The sequence below is a fragment of the Hyperolius riggenbachi genome, chromosome 1 (genome assembly GCF_040937935.1).
Source record: "Hyperolius riggenbachi isolate aHypRig1 chromosome 1, aHypRig1.pri, whole genome shotgun sequence".
Lineage (NCBI taxonomy): Eukaryota > Metazoa > Chordata > Amphibia > Anura > Hyperoliidae > Hyperolius > Hyperolius riggenbachi.
The window spans coordinates 193,943,143-193,959,662 of NC_090646.1; the positions used below are offsets into that span (position 1 = coordinate 193,943,143).

Genomic DNA, 16,520 nt, shown 5'->3' on the forward strand with positions numbered 1-16,520 from the left:
GCTCAGCAGAGATTAACCTCTTCAGCCCTAAGGGTTGTTGTCACCTTATGGACGCAAGCAGTTTTCACATTGCAGCGCTCCTCCCATTAATTTGCCAATAACTTTATTACTACTTACCACACCTAAATGATCAATATCTTGTTTTTGTTAAAGGACAAATTAAGCTTTTTGAAGGTGATTTTTGTTTTTGTAATTCTGTTATTCTATATGCATTTTAAGGGAAAAAAAGAAAGAAAAAGGAAAAAAATATACTATTTCTCAACTTCCATCCACTATAGTTTTAAAATAAACAATGCTACCATACATAAAACCCAAGATAAAACCCACACATTTTATTTGGCCATTTGTACTGGCTATCCCAACATTTAAATGATGTCCCTAGTGCAATGTATGGGGATAATATATTATTTGGCAATAAAGGCATATTGTTTTCTATATTGTGATTTTTGGTTACTCATTGTAGCCTAGCAATAATTGCAAGCCCTTATTTGTAAAAATAACAGTAATATACCCTCATGGCACACATATTTAGAAAGCTAAGTCCCTACGGCAACAAAGTATATATTCTATTTTAAACTCTGTCACTTTGGTTTCTTTTTACAAGATTTTTATTTTGGTAAATAATATATGAAAATAAATTTCTTATTACTTTTGATTCAGTTTATCACAGTTCGCCACTAAAAAGAATTTACTGGACATATGCCTCAACACTAAGACACCCTAAAAGCTATTCTACAACTTATCACTGTTAAAATAATACCACATATCTCTTAGTCCATAGCTTGTTGCGAATCTAGCAGGCATTAACTCTGAAGTGTGCATGTGGCTTTGTACAGGCCATTTTTTTTTCCATTTTAGTGTCATACTTTGTCTCTGTAGTCCTAAAAGAGTCTTAATTATGGGATTCACTACTTTTTAAAGTGCTGCAGAAGATGGCAACGCTATATACACGCACAATAATAATATGGTATGGGGACTTTAGACCATGACTATAGTAGGGATTAGAGTGTAAATTCCTGTGAGGACAGTCAATAACATGACTGTACTCTGTAAAAAGCACTGTGGAAGAAATTAGTGGCATATAAATTCAGAATAATAATATTAATAATAATGGTAGGGTATTTTTTTCCCACCATTTACATTGTTATACATCTTCTGCTTATGAATATGTATCACACTGCTGGATGAGGAGTAGTGATAATGATCCGTGGACTAGTCATGTATATGAGTCATGAGACATAATGAATATGTGCTACATTTATACAACCTAGGTTCACATACTTTTTGTTACTGATAATTTCTGGTTACACCCATGCTCTTTAATGACCATGCCTACAAACATGGGGGCCCCAACATTTATGCTGGGCCCACTGTTGGCTTTGTCTGCCTCCGACTATGCCATTGTCAATAATAATTGGGAGAAGGTCTTTGTTATTCAGTAGTAAAGGCTCGGAGGAGTCCACCACATTAGATATAAAATATGTGTAGGTTAAGAGAAAAAAGGTTCTTTGAGAAACCACAGAAATAGAACTGATTCCAAAGATCAGTATCCACTTTGTTATAAAAGATAAAAAAAAATCAAAAATGTTGGTTCAGTTATTACTGAAATAATCTCTTCAGATACTGTTAATTGTAATGATTTGTATGGTTATGATTATATCCTGGTTTATAGTTCTTGGACAATTAAGTCAACCCTTTCTCATTGCTGTATATAGTTCTACTTCAAGGACTGCATAAGTTTGTGCACATCCTATAATGCTGTGTACTTTTAAAAAAACTTCTTGCCAACAGTAACATGAATCTTCAGGGACTTATAGCCATCAACACACTCTGTCATCAAGATCACATACTTGACAATTGTGGCTACAGATAATGCAATCTGTAACAACACTAGTCTGTTTCGGGCAAATTGTCAACACTTCATCAGGCCTTTACAAAGCAAAGAAGGTCTCAAAGGAGCCAAAAACAGAATGCAATGTGTAAATTGAAACATAAGGGACATCTAATCCAAGCAGATGCCAATCTGCACTATCCTTCTGGCATAAGTCCAAGGGCTACTGCTGAGGTGTGCAAGTCTATGATCTTCATGACAGAGTGTATTGATGGCTATAAGTCCCTGAAGATTCATGTTACTGTTGGCAAGAAGTTTTGTACCAAAATTGAAGAATTTTTTGAAATAATGAAGTTAATACTGAACCTTGGACTTAATTCTATTGCTGTGGTTTCTCAAATAGCCTTTTTCCTTTTAACCTACACTGACTATGATTTTACAGGAAAATTAAGCAACTTCATCGATTAAGCAAATTAATCAACAATATTTTGTGATTTTGATAAATCATTATTTTCAAATAACACAATGTTTTACATTTTATCACATTGCTCTTTAAATTTGGAGATTGGAGAACAACAGCTTTAAACATAAGCCGCTGCGTTTAAACTTTGCATGTTAGAAATCCAGCAGTGAATCCTCCTGCATTCGAACAGCTGTGTAAATGAAGACTGACATAGACCATAATGGGACAGTTCTATTACATGACAAATTAAGTTCACACTGATGTGTGTATAATCTCTTCTGAAATGATGTCATGTCTGACAGAACCAAAACATATTTCTTGCTTGAAGGACCGTAACATAATATGTATCTAAATGTCAGAAAAGCAAATTAACATTCATTCCACAGTCCACCATTCCAGCCTGCCATTAACAGCCGCCTAATGTCAAGTACCGAAGTCCGCTCTGTGCATTTCCAGAATATTCCCCACATTTTATTTTGCCGAGAATATTAAAATAAATTGAGGAGATTAAAATGAAAGCACTTAATATAACGGCAAATTAATTTAACCAGAAATAAATACACCATTTTATTACACATAACTTTTTGTTATGGAGATCCTGAATTTCATATTTGGAATTATTTCCATAGCAAAAAGAATCTGTTAGAATACTGGATACAGTAATTTCATACCTGCTCATAGCCATTCGAGTGAAGTATGCTCCGGAGTTAGTGATGGAGCAGATAAGACATCAAACCAACAAACGTTGATTTAGGTAATACCTTTAATGGGGATCCGTTGAAAAGGGCTCCTGAGCTGCCTGTATGAAAAGGGCTCCTCCAAAGACATCAATGTTATTTCTGCAAATATGCGCTACAAGGTGGTGAAAAGGGCTCCCGAGTTTTGATATAGGCTACAAGCGGGCGCCTTTTGTAGCCCATATTTTTATTTTCAGCTACAGTAGGGCACTCCTTTGTAGCCCATATTTTTTATTTGGCTACAAGGTTTTCGGCTACAAAAGGGCACCCCTTTGTAGCTCATATTTTTTATTCAGCTACAAGGTTTTAGACTACAAGGTTTTTGATTCTGCTACAAAAGGGCACAGTTTCATAGCCGAGATTTTTAATTTGAGGGTGCAGGGGAGGTTAGGATTAGGCATCACAAGCAGGGGGGGGGGGGTTAGGATTAGGCACCACCAGAGGAGTCTTAGGGTTAGGCACCACCTGGTGAGTCTTAGGGTTAGCCACCACCTCAGGGGGGGGGGGGGGTCTTAGAGTTAAGCACCACCTGGTGGATCTTAGGGTTAGGCACCACCAGGGGAGCCTTAGGGTTAGGCACCACCTGGGGGGTCTTAGGGTTAGGCACCACCTTGGGGATTTTAGGGTTAGGCACCACCAGGGGAGTCTAAGAGTTAGGCACCACCTGGGGAGTCTTAGGGTTAGGCACCAAATGGGGGGGGGGGGTCTTAGGGTTAGGCACCACTTAGGGGGTTAGTGTTAGGCACCATCAGTGGAGGGTTCTATGTGAGAGTAGGGAGCAGTTAGGTCATAATAATCACTTTTCTTAGCTATATCTAGAGCCCTTTTATAGCCCATATAACAGCATCCTTTTAAATAAACTAAATCTAGCTTTTTCGGCTACACCAGGTGAACTTTGTAGCTGAATTTGGCATATATGGGCTACACCAGGTGCCCTATGTATATGAAGTTGGCATATATGGGCTACGTCAATTTGGTATATATGAGCTACACCAGGAGACCTTTTTTCTAGGAGCCCTTTTCAAATAGACGCCTTTAATGACTAACTGTACATGATTATTGCAAGCTTTTAAAACTTTACATTTCTACATCTGGCATTATACAGAATTGGATCAGAACCATACCTTCTGATCCAGGTCTGTTTAATGCCTGAAGAACAAACGTAACGTTTCAAAAGATTGGAATAAACCGTGTACACTTCATTAAAGGTATTACCTGAATAAACGTTAGTTGGTTTGATGTCAGCATATCTCATGGCCATTCTGAAATACTACCAGGTAAATCACCAACATTTCCTCTCCCAAGCATTTTCTTGAACTTACTCCTCTGACTACTTGCACAGCCGATGTCAATGTTTCCAAGCAACTGAATTTAAAGGTACTTTTTGACCAAAATAACAAAAAAAAAAAAAACCATGGCAATTCAGAATCCTTGCTTACTTTTGTTCAATGTGCATTTTTTTTAACATTTAACTTACATTTCTAAATGTCAGAGTACATTGTGAAAGCCGAAGTGGTTGGCAACTGCAACTGCATACAATGTTAGTTGGACCATCCCCTGGCTGTGGTTGGAGTTAGACCGAAGATATTGCACATTCATTGAAGGCAACCCCTCCACCACACACATACTAAATACTACCCATACACTGAGCAACCACCCACACACTCAGCACCTATCATCTCACAGCACAACCTACCCACAGCACTCAAATGTGAAGCTACACACTCCTTCCACACACACTGCCAACAGAAACATTATCCTCAGAGCTGAGAGTATGCAGAAGGTCTAATCGAGTACACCAAGACACAACAACACCTACACAATAGGAGCCACACTTGCACCATCACTGAACAAAGAAACCAAGAAAAAACTTTATTAAAAATAAACTCCAAAGAACAATGCAGAGGTCATCACAATCAAGCCCCTAACCTCATAAAAAAGCACAATGATTGTAAGACTAGTTTAAGTAGGAGCCTATTATCAGAGTGGGATGTCCAGCACTGCCCACACAATGAAGGAAAAAAATAGGTGGCACATTCAAACAATTTTAGATAGCAGAAGTTCTCCAAATATCTGCAAACTGCAGACAAACAGTAAGTATATTCAGCACTATAATAAACACTCCATCCATCACTCTAAAATACATGTCTCCATATTAAAAACAAAAAAAACAAATCACTACATTTAAACCATGAAACTCAACAACAATTGACCAATTACATATCATCTTCTTTCCAGCGCTGGGACCCTCTGAACATAATCAACAAGGGCTTGCCAAAGATGTTTATATGATTCTCCTGTTCATGTATGAGCACAGCTGCACTTCACAGGCACACTGATGGCCGCACTGTGTAGGCGCACTGATGGCCTGCGCAGCAGCATGGTGCAACTCATGTATGAAAGAAAAGCTCATCTTGCTCCTGCACAGTGCGGCCACACTTGTACACAGACAGAAGCAGCTGCATGAACATGTTTGACAAGCCCTTATCAAATATGATCAGAGGGTCCCAGCACTGCAATGGCAAGCGCATGGGAGATGGAGGAAGTCCCTGAATTATCTAGAGCAGGCATGGGCAAACTGCTGTTACGGAAGTACCAGCTGTTACGGAACTACAAGTCCCACAATGCATTTGCCTTTATGAGTCATGACTGTGGCTGTCAGACTCCTGCAATGCATTGTGGGCCTTGTAGTTCCTTAACAGCTGGAGGGCCAAGTTTGCCCATGCCTGATCTAGAGGTTTCCTTCTATAGGAATACATAGCTTTTTCTCTAAATTTTGCTTCAGGTAAACATTAACACTTTTTTGGGGGATTGTTACCCTTTAAGTATAGAGAACAGACAGCTCATATACATCCTCAGGAAATGCGTCATATCTAAAATTATCGGTGTATCACAAAAAGAAAGGCTGAGTACTGCATGTTACACTCTTTTTTATTTTCACTAACTGTACTTTCTTAAAAGATTAACTTTCAGGTGTACAACTTCTCTTTGTCAGCTCTATGAGCATCTCATGACTCAACTCTCAAACTTTTACACAATACAAGTACAGATTTCGCCTACTGATGCAAGGATGGAAGAAAAACATTCAAAGAGATCTGCAACAAAAGGAATTTTAGAGAACTTAAAGTGGTCATAAAATGTAACACTTAAAAAAAAGCTAAGGTCTAGTAGAGCGTGTATGCTTATTATTATAATTTTTTTGTGTGCTTTTTATCTGAAGAGATACTCTGTCTAGGTCCTTAATGCAACATTTATTCTGGTGTGTAACACGTATACCATTAGAAGCTACCCACAGTCCAGAACTAGAAAGTGTATGCTGAATCACTATGGAGCCATTATCACCGATAAAGGGAAGCACAACTTAAAATTGCTACAGACATAGATTGCCAAGTTATTTTATCATTTAATTCTTATTTAAATATTTTAATATTTCAGTTCTCAACCAGCTGAGAAATTCCAAAACTAAAACCTTTAAAGAGGAAATATTTTTTTTCCTTTTTATATAAATTTATAAATTATTTAGGCAGTGTTTGCCCATTGTAAAATCATTTCTTGCCCTGATTTACATCCTGAAATGTAACTTAGGTGGCAACATCTTTAACCTGGCAGGTGATACCTACGGAATGTCTGACTACTGAGAGATCCGAAAAAACTGCACAAAAATGCAGTGTCTCAAAGATAGTACAAAAACTTCATTGATACAAAACAGGCAACTTGACATGAAAAAATCCGGTGCCCCACACCTAGTTGTATCCTCTATGTAGTGCCAGTGGATTTGCACATTGTATACCTGCTAGGCTCAGGTGCCTTTCTCCGTGCTTTGCTCTCTTGGCTCCTTACGCTGGCTGACGCCTCGCAGAAATTGTAAATTCGCTTATTTGGCCAGACGAAGGGCATATTCAGCCCGAAATGGACTAGTGTCGTTGCCAATTCAACCATTATGTCAATTCTACTAATATGGTCCTTTTTTCTGCCAGCCAAACAATTTGAATAAGCCTTTATTGAGCCTCTTTATTCAAGTTACACTGATTTTTTCATGTCAAGTTGTGTGTTTGTATCAATAAAGTTTTTGTACTATCTTTGAGACCCTGTATTTTTGCACAATTTTTAGATATATTACATAAAGTCCAGTATTTATTGCAACATAGATTATATAGGTATAGTATAGTGGAATATCCGCTACATGGACTGTACTTTTTTGCCTTTAGGTTTTAAAGGACAGTACCCACAATATATATTAACTACTGAGAGATCCAAAGCCAGTACAAAATATATCTGGTCCCGGTCCCTGCATGGCTAATCAGCCTAGGCTAAGCATCACTGGGAAGGCAGAGCTACATTCAATATACAACACTATATAGATATAGAAAGTGTTTCTGATGCTAAAACCAGGAAAAGTGCCATAAAAATGGGTATTGTGAATAATTTACTGCATTCTACTATGTGTCACTATAGTGCCTCTTTAACTGCTCTTCTTTACAACCTTATCAGCCATACTCATGTTTTAGGAGAAAGTATCAGCACAGAGCAGAAGCTCACTTTCAACACCTTCACTTATGGCAGCAAACTCTGACAGTTCAACATTATACTGTAGTTTTGATTAGAAACTCTCGTGTGATTTAAATGTCCAAGTTGTAAACAGATTCTGCATCCACATCACTTCACCTAACCTGCACTAAAAAAAAACAACATTCTTCCAATACCCCAAACGTCTGTTAACAATGTGTTTATGTTCATAATATTTCATTGCCTTAGGGCCCTTTTCCACTAGCAATCGCAATCACAAATCACAAACGCCAGCGATTGCGATTTTTCATTAATTCTGTTATGCGATTGCGATTTGTGATTTTCATTTGCATTGCATTATCATTGTAAAAATCGCTCCAGCAAGCGATTGCGATTTGCGATTAGCGATTTCCAAATCGAATCACTGTAGTGGAAAATACTTCTCGTGATTTCTATGATAAAGTAACAACTCTAGCGATTTAAAAATCACTAGCCATTTGCGATTTTGCGATTCAGCAATCACAATCGCTCTAGTGGAAAAGGGCCCTTACAGAAATAAAAATAATTGTTATGATATGAAACAAATAGTTTACCATGTACACATGAATATGAAGCAATATATGGCTTATATTTGGATCAGCTGCCACTGATCTCCCCACCCCCTAATACACACACACACACAAGCACACACACACACACACACACACACACCTGCAGAGGAAACTCTCATTACATGACTGGTATGATCAGCATCGGGGATGGTCGGAATTGCTGATTTCTGATTTCGCAGAAATGCCGCATTCGGCCAATGCAGATTTCCGCTACCGCTGTATTCCGACGGTATTTAGCAGTAGTCCGATGGTATTCTAATTTCCGCTGATTTCCAATTTCCGTGGAAATTTCCGCCTACCGCTTACCGCACTACAAATCCTCACTCTCTGATTGGCTCATTCATTCTGAGTCTTCTGATTGGCTTAAAATTACCGACTAATAGTATGGCGGATATCCGCGGAAATTTCTGCTACCACTTACTGCACTACAAATCCTCACTCTCTGATTGGCTGATTCATACCGAGTCTACCGACTACGACTATTAGTATCGCGGATTTCCACAGAAATTTCCGCTATCGCTTACCACAATACAAAGCCTCATCCTCTGATTGGCTGATTCATCCCTAAAGGGCTGCTCAAATCCAGATCCGGGAGACACCCAGATAGTTGCTATCCAGATATCTCCCAGTAAACCTGTGCAGGGTGGGCGGGGGGGGTCAAGCTTACTTGTCTGATGTCTTCTTCGTCCGTCCCTGAAGCCTCCCACGATGTGATCCAAGCGCTTCACGTGACTACAAACACTTCCTCCTTCAACCCGGAAGGAGGAAGTGTTTGTAGTCACGTGACCGCCGTGTGGAACGCATCGTGGGAGGCGCCAGGGACGGATGAAGAAGACTTCAGACAGGTAAGCTTGACCCTCCCGCCCACCTCGCACAGGTTTACTGGGAGATATCCGGATAGCAACTATCTGGGTGTCTCCCGGATCCGGATTTGAGCAGCCCTAATCCCCAGTCTTCTGATTGGCTTAATATTACCGATTATTGGTATAGCGGAAAATTCCACAATTCCAATCGGAAATGCGGAAATTTCTCTTCCGAGCATCCCTAATCAGCATAGCTCTCTTTCCTTGTTCTGACCACTGGAGCTTCAATCTTTATTCTACTGCTGCCTTCTCCCATAACTGCCAAGATTCAGCCATGCTGTGCTTATTAAATTGTTTAAAGGGGTTCTTTCGCGAAAAAAGTAGGCAGTTAAAAAATGTGACAGATGACAGGTTTTGGGCCAGTCCATCTTTTTAAGGGGGATTCTCAGGGCTTTCTTTGTTTTCAACAGCATTTCCTGAACAGCAGTTTAACTGCCAAAATAGCAAGATACCAGCCGGCCTCTCTAATCACTTGCACACTATTATGTCAGTTAGATTTTGCAACTGTTGTTCAGGAAATGCTGTTGAAAACAAAGAAAGCCCTGAGAATCCCCCTTAAAAAGATGGACTGGCCCAAAACCTGTCATCTGTCACATTTTTTAACTGCCTACTTTTTTCGCGAAAGAACCCCTTTAAACATAATGAGGTTAAATGTTAGAGTATACAGCAGTGGGCAGTTGCTGAGTGAAGCCTGCAGTCCCAATGCTAGAGCACACCCACCCTCTGTCCACTCCACATGCATGCTCTGTTGCTGGATAGGTAGAGACCAGTGGGGGGTGGGGGGGGGGGGGGGTAGTAGGTAGTAAAGTGGTAGTAGGGGTACCAATGCCATTAGGGGGACATTATAATTTGGAACTTTAATTGTGAAACTGTATAGGGGAGCCCACTATGAGCAGCGCATTTTGGGTGTGTTGAATGTGTGTATATAGAAATTCTATATTTAAACCACCAATATTATCAAACAAGAACAGCTGATGCGTATCTGGCACAAGCTGGCCCTTAGTCATAGTCTTGTCGCTGGTGTAATATGCTCCTTGACTATCTTGGCTGAAATTCTAACGTGGATTCAGTTATCCCCCACTTCTAGTGATTCGACAATCACTGTATCATGACATCTACAGTTTCTGCAGGAACTTCCTTTGAAGTTCCTGCAGAAGGGTGGAACTCACTTATCTTCTCTGGCCCTTCTCTAGTAAACAAAGCTCAGAGCTGAGTAGCAAGTCTGTACAGAACTCATTGCAGAAATGCAGCTCAAAAGGATCCCCAATGATTGTTTCAAGTCACAAAGATCCAGATCTGCATACAGACTGTATGCATGTTGCATTATTGTGGCTTCTGTAACAATAACAAGCTAGCATATCATTGCATTTCAGCGGATCTGGAGGTGTGGCTAGCTTACAGGGACAACAATGGATAATTTGCATATTTCAGCAGTGATGCACTGGGAGACATCTTGGAGCTCACTCCAACCTGAATTATTGCAAATACTTTCTGTTTTAAGAATGAAAACTTTTTTTTCCATAGCATTTTAGTAAGAGGGCCTCTGGGTCCATTGTAGCCCCTTACACACTCCTAGGAGATCTGGTTCACCATGAGCTTTCTGGGTTCTCTGTAACTCCGATACTAGCAATAAATTAAAAGGGAAGCTTTGATTTTTACTTGACCACACACTTGCTGTATACACCTTACAAGGCAAAAGCGCTCATGTGAGATGTAACTTCACTGTTCAGCCCTGACCCTGGCCTAGTTGCGTGAGTTTCCTCCATAACAAGAGGAGAAATCTGGCACAATTAGGCTGTGGCCACAGAGTTGGAGCCTGGACAGTGAGGTTACATCAGCTGAACTTTTGGCTTTGGAGAAATGCCACAGCCCTTTTTTCGATGGGTGGTGTTCTGATTGTGTTGGGAGGAATTTCAACTGTATACAGAGTGGGTGGTAACAAGAGAAGTTCTATTGAATAATATTTTACCCACAATTAGGGTGCTCTTTAATCAAAGGAAGAAGGCTAACTGGATAATGTAAATACGTTGATAAGGTGACAGCAGAACAGATTTCTAACAAAAATAATTTGTCTTTATCAAAGTGGTTACATTTTATCACTAATTACAGGCTTACTTACCCCAGTATTTGTTCTTGGCTCATTGACTTCTGGAAGAACCTACAAACGAAAAAAACAATATATTACTATTTCGGAAGACTGTACAAAACAGAGTTCGATAAACTTTTGCAAGTTTTGTTAGTGTTGTTTATCTCTCTACTGTGTTATCGATTTTGTCCTTCCTGACTCTCTTATCTGGGTACAGCAATCTGCTTCAGTTCACAGCCCACAGGAATAGCAGGCCCATAAATTACTTGATCAGAGTCTGTTCTAATTGGTACCCTATGTGCAATTCTGGTCATTTCCGTGTTAAAAGTCAGTGGCGTTCCCAAAACATGCTCCTCTGCCTTTTATTTTTCCCAATGAGCAGCGAGAGAAGAAAAAATCAATAGCATTGTAAAATGGATGAGAATGAATAGTTCATTAGGACTGAATTACCCAGCTTCCCCCAGCAGCTAGAGTGTGTCACAAAGGTGCATCCCAGCACAGCTACTGTCCATATTATCGAAATAAACGCTAGCATAAAGACTTCGGTACTGCAGAGATTTTCCTCTGTGATCTATTTGCTGCTGCTCATTAAAAATTGAATTCCCATTTACCGGAATATAACTTTACAATGGATATACTTGATATTATGCAGATATTCTGTTTGCACATTTTGTTCTATTTAGTGCTGCCTTTTCACCAAACTAATCCTCAGAGGGACTATTTCTTTGTTGGATATCTACTTGTTTTGTTTATGCTCTTACTAAAGTAGAACATTAAGTTCAATTTACATGCGTTAGCTAAGATGTTAAAGTTTACAGGAAGCAGTGAATGCTTCATGGCGAATGTATTCTTACATTAAAATTTAGAATTAAAGTGGAATCATACTCATTTTTTTTTCTGGACAGTAAGGCTGCAGAAGACTAGCACAACTATCTATGCAGGGCAGGCCCTTGTGGCCCAAATTTGGGTGCTGGCGCTGTTGCATTAATGGGCCATATGCAATTCACTTTTTCACCTGAGATTTCTCCTAGGAGATAATTTTTCATCTTTGATTTAAAATAACTTTTCAGCAATATTCAACTAAAAAAGTACCAAAAAGTAGGTGAAAAAGTACTGTCAAAATTATTTTGAGTATGTTCTTGCTTTCTGGTGGCTTAAAAAGAATTTTATTGACAAGTTTAAAATTATCACCTAGGAGAAAACTCAGGTGAAAAAGTGAATTGCATATGGGCCAATGTGTCCATTAACGGAACAATCTTTAGTGAACAATATTTTTAATCAGATTATTCAGGTTGTATTGTATAAAGACAAACATGGTGGACCCAATCAATCCTGAACAATCGCATTATCGAATGTTTCCTTAAAGAGATAATCAATTGACTTGGTGGATTTTTTTTATAGAGAGGATCGTAACTGGTTATGATCGCAGGTTGGATTCTTAAATGCTAAGGATTAAATTAATTAAATATAATATTTCTTTCAGTCTAAATGGTCTTATCGAAAATAGGTTCATTCTTTAAAAATTGCTCCACTAATGGGCTCCTTTATTTGGGTGCTGCCAGAGCCAAATGTACGTTTGCAGCTCTGCAGTGACAGGTGACTCATCTGGATAGCTAAGCTAGTCTGGATATAGAACAGACGCCTTGAGCTCACGCCTTTGCCCTGTGTGACCTGAGCTCAGGGCGTCACAATATTCCTCCTCAAAAGGAGCTCCAGAAGTGCAGCAAACCATCCGCGAAGCTCCACCCTTACAATCATATGTCTGTGTGTAACCCCTGATTCTCTCCCGAGAAACAAGTAAACCCCTCACTCCCCCATCTACCCCACAAACTCTCAGTAAGCTCCTCTTTCCCTCAGCTTCCGTAGTAAGCACCTACCTTCCCTTATCCACCCTCACTAAGCCCCTCTCTCCTTCCAACACCATTTGTAAGCCCCCCTTTTCCCCCATTCACCCCTCAGTACCCTTACTAACCCTTTCTCTCCCCACAGCACCCTCAGTAGGTTCACCTCTTCCCCTATCCACCCCCAGCTCCCTTAGTAAGCCCCTCTTTTCTTCCATCACCCCTGAGCCTCTCTCTCACTCCCATCCACCCCCCAGCACCCTCAGTAAGACCTCCTCTCCCCCATCACTCTCAGTAAGCCCCCCTTGCCTCCCATCCATCCCTCAGTAAGTCCCTTACTCCCCCATCCACCCTGCACCACTCTTAGTAAGCCCCTCTCCTGGCATCCACACCCTCAGTAATCTCCTCTTTCCTCTCAGCACCCTCAGTTAGCCCCTCTCATCCCCCAGCACACTCAAAAAGTCACCATCTACCGCATCCACCCCTTAGTAAGCCCTTCTCTCCTTCTATCCACCTGAAAAACCATCAGTAAGCCCGTCACTCCCCCCACCCACTCCTCAGCACTCTCCATAAGCCCCTCTCCCCTCAGCCCCCCCTCAAAAAAACCTTCTCCTCTCACCCATCCCCCAACACCCTCAGTAAGCCCTCCCCTTCTCCATCAACCCCCCAGCCAGCCCCATCTCTCCCCCAGCACCCTCAGTAGTAATCCCCCTCTTTATCCATCCATCTATTTAGTGAATGTGCCACTCAGAGTTTACAGGGGTGGGGGGGGGGGGGGGGGAGTGGGGGGTTAGGCATGACAGAGGCGTTTTCTTTCAGGGAAGAGGTTGGGAGTAGGTATTAGGAAGGAGAAGGGAATATAATATATATTAAGAGATAAACTGAAAAAACCCGGAAGAAAGTATGAAAGTAATGTTACTAAGCCAAGGGATATACAGTATATACCTAACAAAGTAATATAACCAAATGCAACCTGATTAGCAGGGGGAACATATGCAAACACGATACTATAATGTGCCTGATGGCCACATTGTCCAACCAGCAGCATTCAATGATGCCAGAAAAGAAGTCATAGAAAACAGATCACACCCCCTCTTTTCTCCAATCCAGCCACAGAAATCTACAGTAGATTGAACAAATGGTGTAGCTTGTAAATTGGCACTTTGTCTAAGAAAGTTCAAAGGATTTTCTTTTTCTTAGCCACAATGAATCTATGGTTTGGGGCTTTCAAAATGGCTATCCTATTACATTGGCTCATTTATAATGCATATGTGCCATCACTGGCTGTAAATAAGTCATTATGCTTTCTTGTCTACTTGTAACAAGAAAACCCTATTTAATTACCAGGACTTTGATCTAGAAGCCATGTCTTAACAAGATTAGAAACAGAGCCTACAGGCTGCAATACAGAAGAGTCTTCAGGTCATTTTCATAATCAGTCATGCACCTAATGAAACTACAGAGAGCTTTACAAACCATAGACACACATCAAGTCTTCCTACACACTGATTTGTGAGTCAGTATAGTGTTATTACACCTTGCAGGCAAAGGAAAAAGTGTTTCTTTTGACTGTATATTGAAATAGCAAGATTACTGTAGTTTAGCTTTGAAAAATCGTCAGGATTCAGTTCAGTACAGAATGTGAACTTGCGCACCTTGCATCAGCAGCGATTAGCCTATGGCTAAAACTTTTATTTAGGTCATCCACGGTGCTACCACACAGAAAAAGCTTTGTAGCAGCAAGGCAAGTAGATAATTCATCATCAGTCCAGCTGTCCTTAGATCTCCTGACCCATGTGTCTGACCTTATGCCCTTCACTGTTTGCACTGAGAAAGCAGCAGTTTACAGTTTCATAAAAGCAGGCCAGTGTCTGACAGGGGTATGCAAAATATTACCAAAAAAAGAAAAATCCAAACAGCATATCAAAATAATAAATGTACTTCATTCTCCAATAATAAACTAAACTTTATTAGATTAGCCTTTGTTTTAGAGCAAACTAATGTCAGACATAAAAAAACAAAAATATTGCCCTCACTTCAAATTATCATCAATGCAGGAAGAGAATGTGTCAAAGCCAGCAGCTGTCAGCCAGTTAAATGGCAACTGGTACATTAACCAGCAACTAGACCAACTAACTAAAACTAGAGGTTTTGAGTGGCTAAACTGAATCCTCTCCCTGGGTAATTAGAGATTTGTATGCAATATTTTGCTCATCACTAGTGAGGGACCATGAGACAATCTGGCACTATGGCGCTGCCCTGTGCTGCAGTGTAGTACCTGTGCTGCAATCCATCAATCCCTGTTATATTCTGCTGCAGTTCAGACAACAAACACATCACTTTGGGTTGCTTCCATCCCCTGCTAAAACACTACTAGATTAAATGTATCTTACTAAACAACTGCAACCAATCTGTAATGCACTTGGTACAATGCCCATTTTATCACTTATGTGTGCATTGTTTTCTTAATATCTGTCCATTGATTCACATAAAAAAATATTGATATTTCTGTATTATTACACACACACACACACACACACGCACACGCACACGCACACACACACACACACACACACACACACACACACACACACACACACTGCTCCTCCCATGCATATGTGTCAGCAGAGTGTGCAATATGTACCGCCTTCCTAATTCATAGATATATAGAAATACTTGGAGGCAGACTCAAAGATGATCTTGCCAGGGTTTTCAATTACGCGGTAAAAGAAATAAAAAGGGATCCCTGGTAAATAGCAACTTTGAATCCTCCGCAGGGATTCCCATTGACCGCAGAGAGCATCTTGGAGTGCCATAGGACATTGCCAGAGGTGAGTAAAGGGCACGGGTGGACAAAAGGAGACACCACAGAGACATGGATGGAGGCATGGGGGGATAGAAGGAAATACATGGGGATGGAAAAAGGGACAGGGGGAAAGACAGAGACACAGTAGCATGGAGGAAGGCAAAAGGGGGACAGAAATAGAAGCATGGAGGATGGAAGGAGGCACAGGGGCATTGATGGAGGCACGAGGGGGAGAGAAGAAGACACAGGGTGCATAGTTGGAGGCACAGAGCGGCATTGATGGAGGCAAGGGGGGACAGGAGGAGACACAGGGGCATGGATGGAGGCCAAGGGGGGACAGAATGAGACACAGGGTGCATAGATGAAGGCACAGAGAGGCATGGATGGAGGCACAGGGGGGACAGAAGAAGACACAGGGTGCATGGATGGAGGCACAAGGAGGACAGAAGTAGAAGCAGGGAGTGTGAAAGGAGGCACAGGGTATGGATGGAGGCACTGAGACATGGATGGAGGCCAAGGTGGGACAGAAGGAGACACAGGGTGCATAGATGGAGGCACAGAGAGGCATGGATGGAGGCACGAGGGGGACAGAAGTAGAAGCAGGGAGTGTGGAAGGAGGCACAGGGTATGGATGGAGGCACTGAGACATGGATGGAGGCCAAGGTGGGACAGAAGGAGACACAGGGTGCATAGATGGAGGCACAGAGAGGCATGGATGGAGGCACGATGGGGACAGAAAAAGACACAGGGTGCATGGATTGTTGCACTCTTGGAAA

At 40.9% G+C, this 16,520-nt stretch overlaps 1 protein-coding gene across 5 annotated transcripts in view; it reads right to left on the reverse strand.

Moving 5' to 3' along the window:
• The window catches only part of INPP4B (inositol polyphosphate-4-phosphatase type II B), a 668,171-nt gene that overhangs the window by 453,987 nt on the left and 197,664 nt on the right, over positions 1-16,520 (reverse strand). For all 5 annotated transcript variants that reach the window (XM_068279481.1, XM_068279471.1, XM_068279463.1 and 2 more), the window contains exon 3: positions 11,131-11,169. In XM_068279481.1, coding sequence (XP_068135582.1) covers positions 11,131-11,169 — 39 coding nt within the window. The remainder of the gene's footprint in view (positions 1-11,130; positions 11,170-16,520) is intronic.